General features: G+C 38.3%; 12 protein-coding genes across 12 annotated transcripts; 8 read left to right on the top strand and 4 right to left on the bottom strand.

The window, feature by feature from the left end:
• Nucleotides 1-1,158: 1,158 nt before the first annotated feature.
• RPS9B (ribosomal 40S subunit protein S9B) lies at nt 1,159-2,092 on the top strand (the record flags this gene model as incomplete). Its single annotated transcript, XM_041281906.1, has 2 exons — nt 1,159-1,165; nt 1,512-2,092. The coding sequence occupies 2 exons, from the start codon at nt 1,159-1,161 to the stop codon at nt 2,090-2,092; spliced, it is 588 nt and encodes a 195-aa protein (XP_041139697.1).
• Nucleotides 2,093-2,767: 675 nt separating this feature from the next.
• Nucleotides 2,768-3,650, top strand: RPL21B (60S ribosomal protein L21B; the record flags this gene model as incomplete). Its single annotated transcript, XM_041281907.1, has 2 exons — nt 2,768-2,778; nt 3,200-3,650. 2 exons carry the CDS (start codon nt 2,768-2,770, stop codon nt 3,648-3,650), a joined length of 462 nt encoding a protein of 153 aa, XP_041139698.1.
• Nucleotides 3,651-4,302: 652 nt separating this feature from the next.
• BRETT_003399 (uncharacterized protein) lies at nt 4,303-5,499 on the top strand (the record flags this gene model as incomplete). Its single annotated transcript, XM_041281908.1, has 1 exon — nt 4,303-5,499. The coding sequence occupies one exon, from the start codon at nt 4,303-4,305 to the stop codon at nt 5,497-5,499; it is 1,197 nt and encodes a 398-aa protein (XP_041139699.1).
• A 1,070-nt stretch (nt 5,500-6,569) lies between these two features.
• On the bottom strand, nt 6,570-7,238 carry BRETT_003400 (uncharacterized protein; the record flags this gene model as incomplete). Its single annotated transcript, XM_041281909.1, has 1 exon — nt 6,570-7,238. The coding sequence occupies one exon, from the start codon at nt 7,236-7,238 to the stop codon at nt 6,570-6,572; it is 669 nt and encodes a 222-aa protein (XP_041139700.1).
• A 251-nt stretch (nt 7,239-7,489) lies between these two features.
• BRETT_003401 (uncharacterized protein) lies at nt 7,490-8,014 on the top strand (the record flags this gene model as incomplete). Its single annotated transcript, XM_041281910.1, has 1 exon — nt 7,490-8,014. The coding sequence occupies one exon, from the start codon at nt 7,490-7,492 to the stop codon at nt 8,012-8,014; it is 525 nt and encodes a 174-aa protein (XP_041139701.1).
• A 228-nt stretch (nt 8,015-8,242) lies between these two features.
• Nucleotides 8,243-9,371, bottom strand: ATP4 (atp4 subunit B of the stator stalk of mitochondrial F1F0 ATP synthase; the record flags this gene model as incomplete). Its single annotated transcript, XM_041281911.1, has 2 exons — nt 8,243-9,003; nt 9,347-9,371. The coding sequence occupies 2 exons, from the start codon at nt 9,369-9,371 to the stop codon at nt 8,243-8,245; spliced, it is 786 nt and encodes a 261-aa protein (XP_041139702.1).
• Nucleotides 9,372-10,067: 696 nt separating this feature from the next.
• Nucleotides 10,068-10,520, bottom strand: BRETT_003403 (uncharacterized protein; the record flags this gene model as incomplete). Its single annotated transcript, XM_041281912.1, has 1 exon — nt 10,068-10,520. One exon carries the CDS (start codon nt 10,518-10,520, stop codon nt 10,068-10,070), a length of 453 nt encoding a protein of 150 aa, XP_041139703.1.
• A 1,510-nt stretch (nt 10,521-12,030) lies between these two features.
• BRETT_003404 (uncharacterized protein) lies at nt 12,031-13,716 on the top strand (the record flags this gene model as incomplete). Its single annotated transcript, XM_041281913.1, has 1 exon — nt 12,031-13,716. One exon carries the CDS (start codon nt 12,031-12,033, stop codon nt 13,714-13,716), a length of 1,686 nt encoding a protein of 561 aa, XP_041139704.1.
• Nucleotides 13,717-14,124: 408 nt separating this feature from the next.
• Nucleotides 14,125-15,666, top strand: BRETT_003405 (uncharacterized protein; the record flags this gene model as incomplete). The annotated part of the gene is made up of 1 exon (XM_041281914.1): nt 14,125-15,666. One exon carries the CDS (start codon nt 14,125-14,127, stop codon nt 15,664-15,666), a length of 1,542 nt encoding a protein of 513 aa, XP_041139705.1.
• Nucleotides 15,667-16,305: 639 nt separating this feature from the next.
• On the top strand, nt 16,306-20,679 carry BRETT_003406 (uncharacterized protein; the record flags this gene model as incomplete). The annotated part of the gene is made up of 2 exons (XM_041281915.1): nt 16,306-16,312; nt 16,400-20,679. 2 exons carry the CDS (start codon nt 16,306-16,308, stop codon nt 20,677-20,679), a joined length of 4,287 nt encoding a protein of 1,428 aa, XP_041139706.1.
• Nucleotides 20,680-20,814: 135 nt separating this feature from the next.
• BRETT_003407 (uncharacterized protein) lies at nt 20,815-21,501 on the bottom strand (the record flags this gene model as incomplete). The annotated part of the gene is made up of 1 exon (XM_041281916.1): nt 20,815-21,501. The coding sequence occupies one exon, from the start codon at nt 21,499-21,501 to the stop codon at nt 20,815-20,817; it is 687 nt and encodes a 228-aa protein (XP_041139707.1).
• Nucleotides 21,502-21,794: 293 nt separating this feature from the next.
• BRETT_003408 (uncharacterized protein) lies at nt 21,795-22,490 on the top strand (the record flags this gene model as incomplete). Its single annotated transcript, XM_041281917.1, has 1 exon — nt 21,795-22,490. The coding sequence occupies one exon, from the start codon at nt 21,795-21,797 to the stop codon at nt 22,488-22,490; it is 696 nt and encodes a 231-aa protein (XP_041139708.1).
• Between the last annotated feature and the right edge of the window lie 340 nt (nt 22,491-22,830).

Here is a 22,830-nt window from a genome sequence, read left to right on the forward strand (position 1 = left end):
TGCGATACACTGTAACAAAGATAATTTAATTATGTACCACCCCTTCTGTCAGGGAGAATAATAATTCAAAAATAAAGGGTCCAGAAACGAGGTGAAACTTTAAATTAAAGTGTAAACTATTTTGGATGATGAAAATTCATTCGGATTACACATTTTCAAATTAATTCATAATTGTCCTCAAACTGTTACCAATAAAATATTACATAGCAGAATGCTCATCCAGCAATTAAGAGAAGTTACACGTAATAGCATTAAATATTGTTTTAGATCAAACAAATAACTGTTATGCAACCTGCGGAGACGTTCAATAGTTTGAGAACCAATTTTTACTGATTGTTGGTTCTAAAAAAAAATAACAATTGTCTATGCTACCGACCGTTTTATTTTATTGTATTTAGTACTCGGAAATGTCATTTATTCTAGTATTCTTTTTCCAGTAATCCTCTTCACGAGAACTGAAATGATTAAGTCATTGTGTCGAGGCCTAACAGTGCTAAATGCTGTATGAACTTGTTTAGTAAACGAAGCATATCATATTAACAAGTCTGGCTTCAATTTTTAAAGCATTTTATCTTTATTGGACCATTTAGGAGAAGGAAGTTATCACTCCGAATTGTGACTTGACCTGTTGTACCATACTATACTAAGTTAAGAAATGCACTCAATTTGTTTATCTATGAAGAGCTAAATAGGTAAATTCTCAAGAAGTATACATCAAATCACCTTTGTCAAACAGGTTCTAACATTGACAATAATGTATTTACAAACATAGAAATTAAAACATATAATGCTAATCTTTCGGATGCCTTAAGATGAACATTTTAAATGCAGTTCGCATACCGGACATCTATACACCTGTCACCGCTTCTGTAGACTGAACAGTATTTTATCTCCACGTGATCTCAGAAATTTATTCTACACCTCACACCGCTATCAATTCTGCCTCACCCCTTCTCATTCAGAAGGGGACCTGAGCGAAAAAAAAGTTTTTCAGTTCACCCAGCAATTTATTTTTTTTTTCCTTATTATTTTTTTCGATAGTTCTCAGTTTCATTTCGAGCATTAAGATTAAAAAAACCTTTAACACGATATTTGACTCTAATAACAAATCTCTTGAAAGTCTTTGTTAGAACGACAAACAGGCCAAGATAGTTCAAGATGCCAAGTAAGTATCAAAAGTGGAATACTCGGAATGAAAAGATGACGGTGCTATTTTGAGCGAGGTGGAATATAAAACCATTTGTGAAGTTTTTGAATTTGACAGTTGCAATATAGCTATGGGGAGAATAGGGGATGGCATAGTGATAGGGGGTAGTTGACTTGAATGATTACTGTACTATAAGTCTGCATGGTTATTCATTTGGTGAAGTAATTTTAAGAGAACAGATATATCGGAATCATGTTTGCATTTATTTATCATTGTCAAGATTAGAGTTCCAGTGTGAAAACCATTATGATATGATAGTTGAATAACCGTATACTAACATCAACGTTTTTTAATCTTTCAGGAGCTCCAAGAAACCATTCTAAGACCTACTCGGTCCCAAAGAGACCTTTCGAAATCGCCAGATTGGATGGTGAGTTGAAATTGTGCGGTGAATATGGATTGAAGAACAAGCATGAAATCTACAGAATTGGATACCAATTGTCCAAGATCAGAAGAGCTGCCAGAGACTTATTGACTATGGATGAGAAGAACCCAAGAAGACTTTTCGAGGGTAATGCTTTGATCAGAAGATTGGTCAGAGTGGGTATCTTGCCAGAAGACAAGATGAAGTTGGATTATGTCTTGTCCTTGAAGATTGAGGACTTCTTGGAAAGAAGACTACAAACTCAGGTGTTCAAGTTGGGATTAGCCAGATCTGTTCACCACGCCAGAGTTTTGATCAGACAGAGACACATTGCTGTTGGTAAGCAACTTGTTACCATTCCATCTTTCATGGTGAGATTGGACTCCCAAAAGCACATTGACTTTGCTGCTACTTCTCCATACGGTGGTGGCAGAGCTGGTAGAGTTAAGAGAAGATCTGAGAAGGCTAAGGCTGATGCCGCTAAGGATGGCGAAGAAGCTGAGGCTGCTGAAGAGGAGTAATGGGCAAATAACACTTAAACTAAATATAAACTCCATCTTAATGCTTTAGGTGTAATTTCCTATATCTTTTTTTTGTCTAATATCAAAACTTACTTCACGTATACACCATATTGTACTTATTATCCACTTATATCATGTAAAATACGTATATTGCCGTATGCTAAATACGAACGTTTAGTTGTACTTTAAGTGCCGATTAGTGCACTATGGGATACAGCACTAATTAGCATGCCTTTTTTTTTCGATTTGTATGCATACCTTTTTTTTCAGAGAAAATATTCTCGGATCCCCGCGAAAAAAAAGGTGTCTACTAGCACGAGCGTATATTTTCCTTCTTCTACTATCTTGGCTCATCGATATTTATTATCCACACCTTACACCTCTAGTTAAAAAAATCACAAATGGGACAGCGAATATGACGCCCGAAAATTTCCATTTATTGGGTGAAAATATGAATGCAGGTATAATTTTTTTCATGGCGCGAAGTCGTTTGGTATCAATCATGCTGAAATAAGCAAGGGGCAAACCCTACCGGAAACAAAGCTGGAAAAACTAAAAAAAAAACTTCAAAAATTTATACCTAGATACTTCTCTTCAAGCTACTTCAAGCTCCAAGCAATACACTTTTAAGCCTTTGATATTCTAACAGCTATTGACACACATAAGTAACCAAAGATGGGTAAAAGGTATGCATTAAGAACACACAGGAAGTTTTGATTTCTTCATATTTAAAGTCAAGTTGGTTTATTCCAGGGGATATTTTTAATAACAGATGATTTTCAGCATGGTACTTTGACATGAACAAATTAGAAAAGACACAAGTAATGGGCAACTCTATATGTGGTTATACTAAGCAGTTTTACAGAAGTTGATAATTCAAATTCATTGGGCATGATCGTTACGGAAACCAGTATATTATTTATTACATTTTGTGGATGGTGGCCTAAAAGGGAAAGTTCAACTCTGAGCGTCAAGTTGGCAACAGCTAGGTGATTGTCGTGGGATTTTTATATGAAAGGAGATCACATTTGAGTCATTTCTTTTGCTGAGCTAGATACTAACATAATTTGACTCATGTCATTAATATTATTTCAGTCACGGTTTAAGATCAAGAACTCGTTACGCATTCAGTCGTGACTACAAGAAGCATGGTGGTCTTCCAATGTCCACCTACTTGAAGACATACAAGGTAGGTGACATTGTCGACATCAAGGTGAACGGTTCTATCCAGAAGGGTATGCCATTCAAGTACTACCATGGAAGAACTGGTATTGTGTACAACGTTACCAAGTCTGCTGTTGGTATTATTATCAACAAGGTCGTTGGTAACAGATACCTGGAGAAGAGAATCAACGTGAAGATTGAGCACGTCAAGCATTCTAAGTGCAGAGCTGAGTTCTTGGAGAGGGTCAGAGAGAACGCTGCTAAGAGAGCCGCTGCTAAGGCTGCTGGAAAGACCATTCAGCTTAAGAGAAAGCCAGCTCCACCAAGAGCTGCTGAGGTTGTTTCAGGTGTCCCAACTACTTTGGCTCCTGTTGCTTACGAGACTTACATTTAAAGAGACAAGACAGGAAAAGGGGGAGTTGCATCCGCTTTTGGTTCGGGTAATATATTTTCTGTGCTTCTCTTTCTTTTAGGAGGTGTCATGTAGGTTTTAAGTATCCAAAAAATAAATCTGATAGTGTTCAACTAGTAATCACAATTCTGTTAATTATATTTTGTAATGCTTTACTGTTTCTGTTCTCGCGTCTAATAGACTGACATTATATCGTTTTGTAGTTATATCCGGGATTTAGAATTAGGATGGTATTGGTATGCATTTGAATTAGGACTACCGACAATTGAAAATTTTTTTTTCAGCTCGATCGATTTTTTTCTCCCCTATTCCTAGAGGTTTGATAATTATGTGCCAGATCCCTGATTACACCAAAATTTGGTGATAGGTTTACAAATGCACGTCTCCAAATGCGGTTGATTACGCCCTAAAGTGACACATCAAAAGATCTAACTAAATTTTAGAATATACACATATCGTTCCCCAAATATCGATTGGCAATTTACATGAAATACTTGAAATAGAGCCAAGTAAGATCTGTTCATTTAGCCATCACATATATTAGCAGTCTTTCCTTCCTTATTTTTGTGCCAACTTAACATAATTGTGTACGCACACACACACAACAGAAACGCATACAAGTGGACACAAAAACATGGGAATTGAAGATAAGAAGATTGACAAAATAGGGTCAGATATCAACGAATCGATACCGTACTTGACATCTGATGAAAAATCCTCTACCCTGAGAGAAGTGTTTCCCGAAACAATAACTACTAATAACCACAAAAATCCCAGTGCAGATCAAGAAATAATGCAACTGAAAGAGAGTGCTCTCCGAAGAAAGAAAGGGGTGGTTCTGCTTGAAAAACAGCTGGAGAAGGAGAAAGAGGAAACTCAGGTAAAGCCGTGGGTTCATCTCATATCTGGAGGTTTAGGTGGAATGTGTGGTGCGATATTCACCTCTCCATTCGATGTTGTCAAGACTAGATTGCAGTCCTCGGTTTATAGAGAGGCCTATAAAAGTCATGCAGGGTCAAATTCAATTACTGGAAGTATGGCCAAACATTTTAAAGAGACTTGTTCCATTATATATAAGGTGTATAAAGTTGAAGGACCTAGAGCTTTATTCAAAGGACTTGGTCCGAACTTAGTTGGTGTTATTCCTGCAAGATCGATTAATTTCTTTACTTATGGCTACACCAAAGATGTTTTGAAGAAAACAGACTATTTCGGTGGACAGGAAACATCTTTCATGCACTTGCTGGCGGGCCTGAATGCTGGTATAGTAACAAGTACTGCCACAAATCCTATTTGGCTGATAAAGACACGACTTCAGCTAGACAAGGCTACAAAAAAGCAGTACAAAAACTCTTTTGATTGCTTGTACAAAACGCTCAAAACAGAAGGTATAGGGGCTCTGTACAAAGGATTATCTGCATCCTATTTGGGATCAGGTGAATCGACAATACAATGGATTCTTTATGAGCAGATGAAGCACATGATTAACAACAGGGCAGAGAGACTTGCTGCTTGTGGATGTGAAAGAACTCGTATGGATGACATTGCTGATTGGTTTGCAAGATCTGGTGCTGCCGGTTTCGCCAAGCTTATTGCGTCTCTAGCTATGTATCCTCATGAAGTTGTGCGGACAAGGTTAAGACAGGCTCCAATGGAAAATGGAAAGCCAAAATATACAGGGCTCATGCAATGTTTCAAGGTCATATATAAAGAGGAAGGCTTTTTATCATTTTATGGTGGATTAACGCCTCATCTTATGAGAACTGTTCCAAATAGTATGATTATGTTTGGCACTTGGGAATTGTTTACTAAGGCTTTGTCAGATTTATGAGTTGATTTTAGAAATCAAAGCTGGTTAGTGCGGCTTGTTATTATCCGCTTTTTACTTATTTTTTTTTGGTTTAATGGGGCTACTTCATGTAAATAATCCAAAATGGATCCAGAAACCATCCCTCTTCATATATACCGATGCAAATTCATCAACCCCAATTAATAATATTTAACTCGCGAAGCCGATTTTGCATTCCATGACGTATATGCCATGAGTCAATGTCAAAATCAATGCCATGCTTTTAATCGCTGCCATTCTATGAGCTGGTAAATAATTGTACGATAGATAGAGTCGTGCTCATCCAGGATTTAATTTATGGGTGAGAAAAAAAAAAGAATTGAAATTCAAGACTGGAAGGTTCGATACTCTTCAGCTTCAACTACTACATTCGGTAATTATTATTCAATCAAAAGAGCATATTGCTGGTGACTTATTCAGTTTCATCTTACAACGATGTCATTTAGATATGGATTGAGAAAATTCCTTAAATACCCTGAGAAATATCCTCAGATCGTAGTTTTTAGTGATCCAAATGCTGTTATCATTAGAGATCTGTTCCCTAAATCCATATTTCACTTCTTAATACTACCACGACAATTCACTTATCTACGACCACAACTTGCATTTAAATCTGACAAATTTCGAGAAGCTATGCAGAAGTATATAGAAAAAGCTATAGATATCATTACTGAGGAATTTAACCAACAATATGAATTTATCGATCCAAGCACTAAACTGTGGGACCATATAAAAGTATGTTGTCACTCGGTCCCATCCATGAAGAATTTACACATTCACGTGATGACAACAGACCTATACAGTGAGCGTATGAAAAACAAGAAGCATTACAACAGTTTCACAACTAAATTTGCTATCGATTGGGACGAACTACCGCTAGATGCCAATGATCCCAGAGTTGACAATGTGGAATACTGCAAGCAACTTTTAAAGCAGGACATGATATTTGAAGGGGAGAACTTTGGTTGCCATTTCAAAAAGATCAAGACGGCCATTGAGGAACGATTTAAAAATACCGTTAGAGTAAAGGAAACACTGCAAACTAATCCAAATCAAAAGGAGACTTTTGAGTCTAAGCCCTGATAAATAAACCTATATATGTCATCTTCAGTTTGTTGTGTAAGCTTATCACTCTGGCCAATTGAATCATTTATGCTTGGTTCAGCTTCATATCCGAAAACGTCTTTCATAGTTAATCCATGCTCGCCCTCTTCTTTCGTTATATAGCCGCCAAAAACGTATTTCTGTAGTAATTCCTCTGCGATTCGAGTACACTCCTTAGCCATATCTTCATCCTTACTAACAGCATCCGCACTGACCGAATCAACCGAGCTTATCCATTCGTCAACTTCTGGAAGATGCTTCTTTCTCAAAAGTGTTGTTAAAAGTCCCTCATGCTGAGTTGTATCAAACTCGTAGTTTGGAAACGAATCTGATGATGAAAGTGCCATTTTATTAGCATCGAGGGCACGAGAAAATGAATTAAGCTGTGATAGAATCACATTGAATTGATTTTGAAGTCGAATCCAATTTGGTAAAGGCTGTCTAGCCCGCAGCAAATCTTCCATTTTTCGCAATGAATGCACCAATTGGTTAAGACGAGGTCGTATTTGTTCCAAAGGCAGAATTGGAACCTCATCAAACTTTAGAGGAGGGTATTTTCGTTGAGCGGATTGCATTTGACCAATTTGGGGTTGTGATTGGTTTCCATTATTACTCATGATTAATGCTAGTTATAGGAATTGTAAATCCTCGGAATAAGTAAACTAAACAAGGCCTGTGTGTGGAGCTAGGTTTGCTGGACCTTCAAGTTCTTTTTATTTTATTCTATTTTTTTTTTTTTTTTTTTTTTGATCTTATCTTTATTTTTGTGCTCATTTTTTCCAGTAGAACCTTTTCAACGATATATAAAAAGAATAGATTTATAATCACTTTTTGTCACCATAAGCTATCGATGATGACATCAGGAGCAATGTCTAAGAGATCACTGAAACGAAGGGAACGTGAAAAGAGAAAGGAGCACAGATTTGAGGATTTGAAAGGCCTATATGGTTCATCTCAAGAACTTCTGGGAAGAATTAAGAAGATTGAACGGAAGGGGACGAAAACGGCTACAGATTACCGAAACATTGACAATCTCAAGGAAAGATACGAGTTCATGCATACATTTGAACATGCTCAGGGGGAAAAGCAAGCTGGAAAACACGACGAAAAGGAAAAAACTATATCAGGTTCAACTAAGACAGAACTTAAGCTTGAACTCAAGACAAATTCAGTGTTTTATGATCCTGAGATAAATCCCTTAGGCGAGCAGCCATTTTTGGGGATGGCTAATTTGTCAGTTCACAGTAAGAATAAATTAATCAAAGGACAATGGAAGAACTTGAGTAATCTTTCTGAGATTGAATCTGAACAGATTTCGCTGCCAGTGGAACCTAAGCCGAAATTCTACAAGTTGAAACAGATTCAGACACAATACCAAAGTGCCGATTTTTGATTTACGGATATGCTCTATTACAACATAGAGTTGGGTCTGAACGTGGGTTCAGATGTAGAAACACTTGCTATAAACGCATATGTATATTTTAGTGAATTCGAAACATATAATTGAATAAGATAAACAGAAATATTTACTATCGCTTGAGGTAATGCACGTCTCATACACACTAAAAAAGACATATGTATTGACATTCTAAGTGTGTGCAAAGACTATCTGGTAGCGAGCTCATTTCTCCTTGGCAAACAACCTTTCCACTTCGGAAACAGACTCTGCTAAGACCTTGTCTTCGAACTTGCTGTCCTTCAACTGCTGCTTGACATTACCAATGACAGTAGAGGATAATTGCTCCTGCTGCAATTGTCTAACCTGAGCCTCGTATCTAACCCATGAGTCCAAAACAGACTTTGCTTTGTTGGCGACCTCGACTTTCTGTTTCAACTCGAAAGCCTCAGCCTCAATAGCGGCAGTCTCCTTAGACATCTCGAAAAGAGCCTTTGTAGTTGTGACCACATCTTTCAAGTTTGAAACCTCAGAAATTCTGTCTTTAACTGCATTGACATGATTCTCTCTGGCATCATTCAAAGTCTTGGTAACAAATCCAATTCTCTTTCTGGCAAACTCACCGTACAGCGGAGCAATAACTTTGACAGTCATGTAAATAAAGCTGAAGAACGTGATGACCAAAAGCGACTCTCCGTTAATAACAAAAAATCCCTCAGCAATACTGTAAACAGTAGCTGCTGCAGCCGTTGCCAATGTACCTGTCTTTGTGACAAAGTTAGAACCTGGAATCATGTCAATAAGGCTAGTAGCTTTAGTTTTTGCATCAACCTTTGCAGCCTTTTTAGACTCTGGTGCTTTAGTAGCCAAAAATCTTAGACCGATTGGGGATACAGATTTTGATTGTAAAAATGCAGACTTCAAAACCAATGGCCTCACAACCATTGGTCTGAGAAGCGAAGGTCTCACGAGTGAGATTTTAGCAGCTTTGAAAACATACGAATTGTTAGTATCACAATTCTCATAGCTGGACAATATACACATGACATCTTGTTGACAATTTTACATCCGCTATGTTGTAATTATTTTATTGCATGAATTTCTGCTCTCTCCAATGGTATCAATAATGAGGCTGTCATAATAGGAAGGAAGTGTGAATTTTTTATACTATTGAAAAGTTAAATGTGCATACACATTGTACTTCAACACATTACTATGAATACTTAGATACCTCGTTCAACTCTCTGATACTGAATTCTGTTCTCAATCAACTGATGGCATCTTCACTTGTCCTCAAACAAAACTTAAACCATTTATTTTAACACTTACCTCTTAAAGCAAGAGTATTGAACATATTGCTTCTGTAACGTTCTGCAAATCAGATATAAATACAACAATAAATAAAATCTATGCTTGAGGAGGCACAGGTTAAACGTATCATGCTCTCTTAATTGCGACGACTGCACTAAGTTTATTTTTATTTTTTTTTATTTTTCTCTTTGCAATCTGGGGAGCGTTCAATTTCGCATCTGCAAGAATAGTTCACTCTCTACACAAATATCCCAATATTCGGCATTGCTACTTCGCGGTTGGACAAACTTTGCTGAAATCAGCATAACTGATCTTCTATATAAGGGAAAAATTTTTGGAATGATTTTATTGGCGGAAAGGCGGAAACCAGAACGGAAGCCAACCATTTCGAGCATTTATGTCTAGCAAAAGAGAAATAAAAAAAAACAGAAGACAGAAAAATGATTACGTAATATGATTATAATATTAGTTCCAGGAAGGATTATGCTTTAATTCCTAGGTTCTAGTGCCTTTATTTAAAGATGCTGGGAGCAATCTGAAACGTAAAAAGCCAGATGACATATCTTATCGTATCATAATTTCGTTTCACATCGGTTAATGCGTAACATTCAGCACAGAAACCTTAATCTTTTCGATTTAGCAGTCAATATTTGTCACGTGTACACTCTGGTCAAAGATATTTGTTAGTATGGCAAAACTAAATGGCATCTAAAATCGGATTTGAAACAAAGTTCAATACTTACGATTGAACGGCATCATCATGCTGCATTTGTTCCTGATAGGCTATCTTTCTAATAATTTCACTTGAAGAACTTTCCTGCATGACACCATCTATAACCAACTCATCCAATATCTGATATGCGAGCTGAAAGTTGAAAATAATATCAAGCTCACAGACATTTCCGTATATCTTATCCATCACTTCCACGTATCGTTGTATTACTTCCAGAGCCAAAAGTTCATTGTCATCATTCCCAATACATGCAATGAAGAAAAGAGATGCATATCGACGATAAACAAGTTTAGAATCTTTGTACTCAAGTACATTGCACATTTTTGATTTTCTTAAGGGCACAATTGCTGTAAGTTCCTTCGTAACTCTTTGCTTTTCCTGCTGACCCATGGCAATATACCATTTGGAAAGTCTCACTTTCCCTTGTCGGGATAAAAGAAGAAGATATTTAATTGACATGGATGATTACTATACCAGTGGTGGTAAAGTATGATGCTAATAAAAGAACAAATTTACTTTCAGTTTATAGATTTCTAGGTAAAATTGCTGACATTCTGCAATTCATTTCTTGCTTACTGTGGATAAACATAATTTAATGGATCAACTTTTTTTTTACTATTCCACAGGCGCAACGCACCCATACACTACAAGCAATATCTGCTGATAGAAGAATTGGGAAACAAGTAGAGGACTTCAACTTCTGAATGGTAAGTACTCAACGGGTCTACCAATTTTGTATTTTCAATGAAGGGAGACAAAAATGCCAAGAAGTAGGTCATAAAAGCATAATTATAGCTTGGGTATGTTGCCGATCCATCACATAACTGTAAATTTTAACCGAGCAAAAGACTAAAAGTATGACAAATCAATTGATCTTTCTCGAGGATTCATACATAAAATTGCACTATTCTAAGTTGCTTGTCGACTATCAGATGTTGACAGGCAATTTCAGATTCAATGGTCTAATGCCAATTTATATAATTACTATATTTGAAGAAAGCTTTAATTTGTGACTTTTTTAAAATGCGTATTTGATGCGTCAACGAACACACCAGCCCTTTTTGTATTATTTCTCTCGTAAATGTAACCCGAGTAAACAAAGCAACAGGCTTTTTGTATTATTTCAAATTCATTTTGAATTCGTTGTGCTCTATAAGAACAGAAGTTTGAATCTTATAGAATAGAATAATGTGAAAATAAACTTGTACACATCTATACATCCTACCTCAAAAAATTGAAGTAGAAGAACATATTCAGCATAGCGTTTTGATTGGTGAAGTGACCAAAATTAAATACCATCAACAAATATTTTGTATTAATCCTTGCTGATCAGTATTTAAGATATCATTACCAGGGTAAAGTACAAAAATACCATAGAATGCCCTAATACAATTTAAGAGGTTGCAAAAATTATGTTTGTTTGAATGGTTCCACAATGCTCGATTCGGTTGCAATTCTGATACTTACCTGATGAAGTAAGTATTTGTTAAATTTCCATCAATATGTATGAGAAACTTCAATACATCCGAGCATGTTCTGGAAAGCGGGAGCTACATATCATTTGTTTAGTTTGCGATAACAAAAAAAAAGTATTTATTTACGTACTGATATCCGACAATATAACGAACATCTATTTTTTTCATTGTGAGGATTCATTCAGATAATAAGTATTGCATTGTATTTAATATTTGAGGTCAAATTCAAAAGATGAACAAGCACAATTTAGTTTCTCCCGGAGAAGCAAAAACTCGTGTATTTTTTTTTCCCGTATTCAGTAGTTCTCTGCATTTTGGTTTTGATTTTAATTTTTATTTTTATTTTATTTTAATCCTCTCTGTCTGTATCTTTTTATCGTACATACATTTCTCTTTGTAAACCGGACACGAACATCATTGTAATTGACATTTTTTCTTAAACAACTACGGATCTATAACAACGAACAGCTCTGTTGGGTTGTGCTTCGAAAGACATGCAAAAAAACTTGGAAAATTTTGGTGATTCAAGTTTTGGCGTCGAGGCCTCAATTTCAGATCAACAATCATCGCAAGACTCACCAAAGTCAAAAACTGGGATGAACGTGGAAATTGACGGTGCAGTTCGGGAAAGCAAAATAGACGGAGGTGGTGGAGATAAAGGTGACGTGGCTGTTGAGTCATATCAAGTACCGACAGAAGAACATAAAACTGATGTTAAGATCGAGAAGAAAGAGCCACGAAAGAAGTCGAGGATCGAAACGGAGGAAGAAAGACGGCGGAGGCTAAAAAAGAAGCAAGAACGACTACGTGCTCAATTGTATATGAGTGACTCTGAATTCGAGGTCGAGGAGGAAGAATTGCAACGTTCCGACAGATCATTTCGTAATGTGACAAAGATCGATTACAATGAAAACAAACGTGTGCCAACACATCAGATTGTACACGATAAAAAACATTTAGGAAGCAGAGGAAGAAGGAGCCGAAGCCACAACAGTTCTCCGATGGCTCAAGATAGTAAACCAAGTTTAAGAGGTTTGAGATCGAGGTCTGGCACAAGAAAGAGAAAAGAGGTTTCACCGGGTTTAAGGAATGCAAGAACAAATAAATTAAATGAAGATCTCAATAAAAAGAGACAGAAAATAGGGCGGCGGAGAATACAGGATGAAAACAAGACGACAAAGTTTGAGAAAGATGATGTTTTAAAGGAAATCAGCAATGAAGCTTCTAAAGATCAAGAAATGAACCGGAAGCACAAGAAAGTACAGGCAGATGCAACTGAAATGAAAAGATTAAAAGAAGAAGCGTCCAAACATCCTCTTTCTGATTTTCAGAGAAAGCTCTTGGATGATACAAACATTAAGTTTTTGGAAAAGCTTTCGGCGAGTGAGCTTCCAGCCAAGATACGGAATATAACAGAAAACAACGAAGTTAGTAGCGAACAACAGAGCCCAAGAAGCAATCAGATAAGAGAAATAGCATCTGAATTATCAAAGCTGAAAACTAGTCATCACTTTTTAGATTTTGAGGATTCAGAAGATGTATCGCAATTGCAGAATATTATAGCCAACGAGTACTATGTGATGTCAAAAAAATTTGTTGAGGCACAGGTCAATCATATAGATGAGTTGGTGAAGACAATAGACACATGCGTGAAGAAATCGAAAAATTCATATGAGCAGTACCGTGAACAAATAGAGAACTCGAAAAGAAACTACTTAGATAACGATGAACTAAGAGGATCGAGTAAGGAAATAAAGAATATTCTCAATACTTTACAACCTACAAAATTGGTTCCTGCAATACTTTTTCCAAATATCTTTGAGAAAATTATTGGCTGGAGGTATTCGGGATATTCCAGCATGAAAGAAGAATGCTTTTGCCGATTAGATATGATTGACCGGTTAACAGCTGGAAACAAGCAGATAGCACGGGACAGATATGAAAGGAGTTTGAGAGAAAATAGAGAAAGCATGAAGATGGAAATTATGAACGAATTGAAAGAATTGGATACTGAATTTACAAGAGAAACAGGTCTAAGTCCAGCCGTTGCAAATATTGATAGTTCACCATCAATCGATTCTTTCGAAAGCGATTATCGTTCGGAGAGGGCAGCTTTGAACAAAAGTTCAGATGCTAGTGGTACAGACACCAGAGAAAAAGGTGCGACCAAGCATTCTTAACTTGGCTTATTAATATAGATTGTATGTACATTAAAATGAAGTAAATGTGACAATAAATGCGTTGCAAGAAATCCAACAGTTCACAGTATTATGCACATCTGTACACAAAATACACTTCGATATTGCTTTCTCTCGTTTTCTTTTTCTCTTTTTTTCTCCCTTCCCTGAAACCCCCTTTTTACACACGTCCCTTTTTTCTAGATATACTTTATATATGCTGGTACTTGCATTGAGGGCGATGACACTTTTTCATTACAAAGAATAACGACCTTCGCAACACAAACATAAAAAAAGGAGTACTATACATTCAAGCACAAATCATTTTTAGCATAATTTGAAGGTTCCAGGATTATATCACCATAGACATTGATTAAAATAGGCACGCAAAGCTAGATACACCAATAAAGAATGGCCAATACAGATGATCTTATTCCCACATTTCTGGAGATCACATCCACAGAGGATGTGCAGGTGGCAAAAAGCTATTTGGAAATGAGCGACGGTAATTTGGACACGGCAGTAAATCTATTCTTTGAAAATGGAGGTGCCGATGCTGAGTTAGGCCATCCCAGAAATACAAACTCTTCTCAGCAATCAGGCGAGAATGTTAATTCTACAGAATCTGATGAAGATATTGCGAGAAAACTGCAAAGACAAATGTATGAGGAAGGGACTTCATCGAATAATGATGATGTGAGGCAGCCAATCCAGGCAGTTCATGAACAGCTAATACCAGAATACGGCTTTGCGCCACCAAGAGTACCACCAGAACGCGGCATGTTTGGATCGGCAAGACGCGGAGTTTTTAACCAGGCTGAAGAAGATTTAGATGGTGAGTATACGGAGCATAATGAGACGAGCCGTAATTACGATTTCGACAATGATATGGACGATGATGACGATGATCATGAAATAGATTACGACGATGAATATGAAGACTCTTATGAACGCCGGCCGTTTGGAACAGATAGCAACACAGTTGTTGACCTCACAGGGGAGGAGAATTACAACAGGAGAAGAGAGAGTTCTGGTCATCTGTCGAGCACACAGAAACGTCTAGCCAGATTGTTTCGACCTCCTTGGGATATTATCAGTAAGTTAGATTTCGATAGTGCGAAGAAGTTGGCCCGTGATGAAAAGAAATGGGTGCTGATTAATATACAAGACGTGACAGATTTTAGATGCCAATGCTTGAATCGAGATTTTTGGTCCTCAAACCAGATTAAGGACCTGGTAAAACGGAACTTCATCTTTTTGCAATTCCAGCATGACTCGCCTAACGGGCAGCTTTATCGGAATCTCTATCCATTCGAGGATTATCCGCATATTGCAATAATAGATCCATGGACGGGTGAAAGAATGAAGGTATGGTCTACAAATCCAGAGGTTCACAAATTCATTGATGACGTCGCTGACTTTATTAACAAGTTCTCGTTGGATAAGAATAAATCCAACGTTAATCTTAGAGAGCAGGAAGAAACTCAAAAAGAAGGAACAACTGGATCTGAGAGGGCGCCTATCATGCTTGATGAAAATGAAGATGATGAAGAAGAGAATGAAAATGACGAAGCAGATACCAGTGTGAAATTAAGCTCAAAGCCTGCCACAATTCCAGATGCACCTTTGACTTACACCCAGAAGATTGCTAACATTCCAGAGAATGATGTTCCTGATCCCTCCTGTGCACAGGAGGAAACAACACGGATTCAAATCAGATCCGGTCTTGATGGAAAACGGGTGGTTAAAAGATTTGCGCTAGCAGATCCGGTCAGCATTGTTTTTCAGTATGTGAAATTTGCTTTTAAGGACTCCTTGCAAGGTCGGGCATTCACGTTGAAAATGCAGAGGCAGAATTTATTTGATGATTTAGATAAAAGTATCTCTGAGGCAGGACTTCGGAACGCATCTATTTTATTAGATGTTACATCTGATGAAGAGGATGAAGATTAGTGGAGAAGTATGAACAATGGAAATGAAGTGATGTGCTTAGACAACAATAGTGAGGAAGTAAAGTTAAGATGGTAGATACAAGATTGCAAACACGGGATCGCAAATACAGGATCACAAATACAAGATAGCAGATACAAGTTCGCCGATATAAGGATGCAGATGAGTGATAGCAAATACAAGACAGCATATATAAAGTAGATGTAGGAAAATAGATAAATTAATGGAAATAAAGCAAAGAGGTGTAATATCGATGAACAGATCATTAGATAACGCCATAGCATAATCTAATTTTTCGCTTATCTTTGTAGAAATTACAGAGATACGGAACATGGTGTTCGACGCGTCTACTTTAGACTGTGAGTTTTATTTTTATCGAATGGCTCTTTTATCCGGAGAATTTCCATTAAACGGATTTATTTTTTCTCCCCTCCTTTTTCCCTACACTTTAATTTTTTTTTTTGTTGTTTGGTGGCTCAAACAGTTGGCGAGGGGAAAAAAGTAAGTGCAATTTATTAAATTGGAGGCTGTCGTTACATCCATGATCTTCATCTCAATTGTGTTCATTTTCACTTAAAGTATATATAATTCGGACATTAGTAAATCATAATTGAATATTGGGAACCAGAACTTCAGTCAGAAATGAGTGGTAAGTATATAACGAGTCAAATTCAAAGAATTATTGAATAAACGAGTTTACTAACAGGCATTGTTGTGAATACACCTTTTTTAACAGGAACATTGCAAGAACCGCCCACTTCGGAAGAAAAGAAGTTCTACGGGTCAATCTTTAAGACATTGGACCCGGCAAAGACTGGTAAGATATCTGGATTGGCAGCTAAACCGTTATTGGAAGCATCTGGCTTACCATTAGCCAGTTTAGGAGAGATATGGAATTTTGCCGATCCCGACAACACTGGCTTTTTGGACCAAAGAGGTTTCTTTAGCGCCATGAGGATGATTTCAGACGTTCAGTCTGGTAACCAATTGACACCAGATGCAGTTCAACATGTCAAACCTTTAGCAAACTTTCATACAATTCCAATTTCTTCTACTGGAACGGGATCAATGAGCATACAGGGAACTGGATCAAATGGTATGAGTCCAAGGGGATCCCGTGTACCATCGACAACGTCATCAATTGCCTCCAATACGAGACTTATAGTTCCGTTGTTGGCACCTGATCAGGCTTCCAAGTTTGGTATAATGTTTGACAGAACGGTTTCAAGCCCAAATGGAATACTTTCAGGTGTACAGGCACGTGACATCTTTCTGAAGGCAAGACTTCCAGTCCAGGTGCTTGAAAAAATCTGGAATTTGGTGGATAGGCAACAGAGAGGTGAACTTTCGAGGCCAGAATTTATTATGGCAATGCATTTAATTCAGTCTTTTCTTGGCAAGACAATGACTGTTTTGCCCACTGTGTTGCCTGAAGCAATGTGGAAGACGGCAGAGGACTCAAAGGCAACACCGCCTGCAGTCCCATCTCCTCGTGTGACATCAAATGCTAATATGAGCGTTTCTGTTTCTTCTCCGCAGCCTTCGGCACATTCTTCACAGCCCTCATCTCCTGCCTCTGCAAGCTCTACCGATCTTAACACGTGGATCATGTCTCTACAACAGCGCCAGCAGTATGGGGCACTTTTTGACTCTCTCGACAAGAATAAAACGGGAACTCTTAGCGGATCACAGGTGGCAAGTTTCCTGATGACATCCAATCTCCCCAACGACGTTCTTGCCAGCATCTGGGAATTGGCAAACTTGAACAATTCCGATGGGTTCAATCGCCAGGAATTTTGCATTGCCATGTATCTCGTCCAGAAGAAGCTTGCAGGCTACAATTTGCCCGAAAAAACACCAGATGAGCTTCGTGAGAGCTCACAATCGTCAATTTTGCAGCCACCTGCACCCGTACAGGCACAAAGGACTGTTCCAGAGAGCCGTGTTGCCTCATCGGCATCATCTTCTCGGGGGAAATCTCACATGGACGATTTGAAGGACATCTTTGGACTTGAGACTGCAGCAGCATCAAACTCAAAATCCGCCAGCCAAAGTCAAACTACTCCATCCACTGATACCCCAGTGGCCCCATTACAGACTTCAAGAACAGGCACGACTTTTGTACCTTCATCGAACTTCGGCAGGCAGTTGCAAAAAGAGCAAATCGAGAAGGAGCAGCAGGCTAAGAATGCTGCTCTAGAAGAGACAAACGACACAACTTCATCTTCGGACGAGGATGAGGGGCCAGAAGATCTTGATAAGCCAAACTATCCACCAGTTATTCCTGAAAGAAACAGCAAACCTGTCTTCAGCTCTACTGATTTGAGCGATCAAGTGCAAGCTGGCAATGCACAGAATGCTGGATTCAGCAACCAGCCAACTGGATTCAGCGATCAGCTAACTGGATTCAGCGATCAGCCAACTGGATTCAGCAACCAACCAACTGGATTCAGCAACCAACCAACTGGATTCAGCAACCAACCAACTGGATTCAGCAACCAACCAGCTGGATTCAACAGCCAACCAGCTGGAGTTACTGATGCTTCTACTGCATTTGCAGACCACGGAGCAGAGGCAAATGTTCAACCAGACGCGGTTAAGACTCAATTGTCCAAGGCCACGGTTGACATTGCCAACTTTTCGAATGAAGTCAATTCATTAAGCAGACAGAACGCCAATCTAAACTCAAGGAAGGACAAGGCACAGAAAGAACTTGCCAAAGTGCTTAAGGTGAGGGAAGATATCAAGGCTAAGCTTGCAAAGCTCAAAACATTTTATCAATCCGAATCTGAAACGATGCAGCAGAAGAGCAAGGAATTGGTTGATGTTACAAAAGAGAACAACCAGTTGCAGCAAGAACTTTCCATTGTGGAAGCCAATCACCATTCGGAACAGGCAAAGCTCAGTAATCTTCAACAGGAACTTGACAAGGCTCTTAACGATAGTAAGCTGATGAAGGAGCGGTTGAGTTCTTTAAATACGGAATACCAACAATTTCAGGAGCAAAACAAGAGCTTGGAGGTTAGGGAAAAGCAGGAAAGAAGCAAAGCTGCTGTTATTCGTCGTCAGGTTGAATCTCAACAAGCATCAAATACCCAGTTGAAGGATCAGATACAACATTTGACAGAGTCCATCAAGTTGCTAGTGTCGGGACAATCAAAGTTGGCTGATGAGTATAACAAATTAGAGGATGAATCATTGGATCTTCACGATAAACATACAACCTTGAGTGCCGAGTATGTTGAGAAGAACTTGTCTTCTCCTCATACATATTCTACGACAGAGCCAAAGAATGAGGATAAGGCCGCTGAAACTGAAATCTCGGCTAAGAACAATGTGGAGAAGAAGGAGAAAGATATAAATGTTAAATATCCGAAGATTGAAGATACCAACGAGGCTGAAGAGGTGGCAAAATCACAGAATGAGGATGAAAGTTTAGAGAAAAGCATGGATGAACCAAAGGAGGCTGCAAAAGTTCCAGAAGAGGAGGAAAATGCCAATAATTTAGCCGATACCGAAAAAATGCGGGCTGAAAAGGAGCCTTCCCTCGAAGAGCAAAACGTGAAGAATATAGAAAATGATATTTCGAGTGAAAAAACCGGAATTGAACAGTCGACCAATGAGAAAAGTATCAACAAATCAGAACCAGAGTCAGAACCTGCCGAACAAGCTCCAAGAAAATTGGATGAAGAGAAAAACTCTATCAGTCATACTGAGCCGTTTGGATCAGTGGCTAAAAGAGCATCTCAACAAACTGTTTCTGATGATGATTCATATGAAGTTTTGAATCGTGAGGATGCAATGATAGCATCGGTTCCAGATGTGAAACCATATGCTTCATTGAATATTCCAAAGCCAGAAGAGGATGAAAATAAAGATAAGGAGGAAGAGAAAGTGCATGAAAATAAGCAGAAAGAGGAAGAAGAAGAACGTAAAGAGAAAAAGGAAGAGGAGAAGAGCAATTCTGTTGGATTGATAGATGATGCTACAGCGACTGCATCAGTGAAGCAAAATGATGGTAAATTGTCTTTTGCAGACAGCAAACTTGTTAGTGCGACTGAAAACGACACACATGAAGCTTCCACGACGGATTCTTTTAAGGTGTTAGAGGAAAAGGAGTCGAAGGAGGGAGAACAGATGACCAAGGATGATAAAGAAAAAGAACCAGAGCCAGCTGTAGGCAATTGTGATGATGATGATGATGATGATGATGATAACGACAACGGATCTTTTAAACCTTTGAAAGAGCATCATATCAGTGACTCAGAATCGTCATCATCTAACGATCAATTTGAAGATTCTTTTTCAAGTCCGGTCGCTCCTGTCATAAATGAGAAGAAGACAATTCTTGATAAAACTGATGCAGTGAAACCAATCAATAATGAGAATATAAGTGCTGTTGATGCATCGCCAAAAAAATCAACGAATCCATTTTATCAGGCTACAAATGACACCATGTTTGACGATCTTGGGTTGGAGGAGGCTGTTCCAGAGACATCTGAAGCAAATGAATTTGATGAACTCGATCAGCGAGCAGATCAGTTTACGGATCCGGTTGGCTTTTCTTTCACAGAGGCATCAGCAACTCCAACAGCAACAGCAGCAAATAATGATGCCGGTGCGGATGATTGGGAACAGGTATTTGCTGGCTTTGGAAATGACCCAAAGCTCACAATTCCACCAAATGACGAATTACAGAAAAACTCGAATTCTCAAGAGTTTACCTCAACTCCTTCAGGATTCACTTCAACTCCATCAGGATTTACTTCAAGTCCACCAGGATTCACCTCAATTCCAGCCGCTGAAGATGCCAACACAAACTCTTTGGTAGAAGATGAGAAGAAGCAGGAGGAAAAAGCTTCTGATGACTTGAGTCAAAAATACACACAAGCACAATCTCTTGCAATCGATGAGCTCATAGGCATGGGATTCGATGAGAATAAGTCGATTGACGCTCTAAAGAAGAAGAGCTGGAATCTTGATGATGCCACTAACTATCTTCTTGATAACTCATAAGGTTGATGATCTCCTCAAACCGTTTAGTACAGAATCGCTTTCTCTATATTTCTGCTGTTCTTTTTAGAATCTTACCCCATTCGTTCATGATTCTATTTAAAATATATACTGAATACATAAAATTATTGTGGCAATTCATATTTCTCCTACTCTATCTTCATGCATCCGGCTCATCTTTTCTTTCTTCAGATAGTATTGTTGCCTAGCGGCACAGTACCGTTCAATAAATGTCGATAGTTCTGTATCTGTAAGCTCACCCTTAGATTTCATAGCATCGTCAATTAATTTTTGACATTCTCCGTTCTGCAGACTCAAATTCGCTTCCATTACTTCCACCATATTCTTTTTATTCATCTTTCCCATCTTATCGTACATAGAAACCTCTAAGGTATCGAACTCATCGAGCAGATCAGAGCATTCTTTTAACAGTTTATTAATTCGTTCTATTCGTTCCTTCACCTGTGCGTCATAATTTTTTGCCGACTTTTCTGTGAAGTCCGATTGCTTTCCAAGTCTGGCTGTAATTTCTCTCTTCAAATCGTTAAAAGGCTTGCCGTACTTCTTTAAAACATATCCCCTAAGAAGTTTGTCATCGTGGTAGAATTGCTCAATCTTAGATTTTGGCAACTCTTTAAGGTACTGAGGAACCTGAATGTCAATTGTACCTTGCTTACTCAACAAATTTGTCGGCACTAGTGGATATTCAAGCTTTGAAGGATCAACAACACTCGTTGTTTGATTTTTTTGATACAATTGATATATTCCGTCCATCGACGGAATCTGTGGAAGAGATGGCGGAGTAGGGGTTGCCGAAGAAGACATTGTGCAATATTGAATAATGGGAATATTTCTTCCAAACTAAGATCAGTTAAAATCAGAAAGTCGATAAGGAATCACCACCCCAGATCAGTTGAATTCTTACTTCAATCTTTTTGGTTTACGGATGAAGCACTCTTTTTATTTTTTCCTCCTCGTACTCGAATTCATTTTATCAATTTAATCCTTCCGGTTGAATTATGTTGGTGTAAATCTTCGGGCTCTAAACTTTAAACCTCATGTGGGCATATTTAACAACCGCAATCGTAGCATTTATTTTAGCCGTGACGGTTTCTAATATGAATCGAGAGCCTGAAATGCTTCCTGTGATTAGAATAGCGGCACCTTTGAAGGCCACGGCTTCAATGATTATCATTCATGGACTTGGAGATTCTGGAGCTGGATGGACTTTTATGGCAGACGAATTTCATAAACATGAAGAGTTCAAACACATAAACTTCATATTTCCGAATGCTCCAACTGGACCTTTATATGTGAATGGTAACCAGCCAATTGCACGCTGGTTCAATATCTTTGAGTTCGGCAACCCTTATGCTCAACAGGATGAAGAAGGATATTGGAGTTCGTGCAAAAAAATGGAGAACCTCATAAACCAAGAGGTGAAGAATGGTATTCCTTCGGAAAGGGTGATAGTGGGTGGTTTTTCACAAGGAGCAGTTCTCAGTCTTGGGTTGGCAATTAGCTACAATAAGAAGTTAGCTGGTATATTGAACATGTCAGGTATATTTGCCATGAAGAAAGGTATTCCTTCACGTATAAAGACGGTCAACTTCGATACGCCAATATTCCATGGCCACGGAGATATAGACCCTGTTTTCAACATTGTGTTCGCTAGACAAACCGCTGAATATTTCAAAGCTCTTGGGTTTAAGGATTACCAACTTCACGAATACATTGGAATGGTCCATCAGACTTGTCCAGATGAGATGAACGATATAGAGAATTTTGTTCGCAAGGCTCTTCCACCACAGTGAATTCACATTCTGTTACTTTTTTCTGCCGTTCTATATTCAGTTGTAGGAGCAGATTGTGCCCTTTCATCCGGCTCCGTACTTTCTTTATTGCTATTCATCAATTTCTCGATATCTATGGCCCACATTGCTGCTCCAATTATGTTTGTATAGAAGAATATGATGTTCAAGAGTGGTATCATTTCAGAGACTGTACACCAGAATCCAAAAGAGAAGTAAAGGTGGCGTTTGTGACACCATAAGTAATTTTTCTGCGCCAATGTTAAACCCTTTAGTTCAAAATATCTTCTGTGTTTCATAAATCCAGACCTGGACGCCTTCAAGAGCACAATTACAACTGGCC

Source organism: Brettanomyces bruxellensis, chromosome 9 (genome assembly GCF_011074885.1).
Source record: "Brettanomyces bruxellensis chromosome 9, complete sequence".
Taxonomy (NCBI): Eukaryota; Fungi; Ascomycota; class Pichiomycetes; order Pichiales; family Pichiaceae; genus Brettanomyces; species Brettanomyces bruxellensis.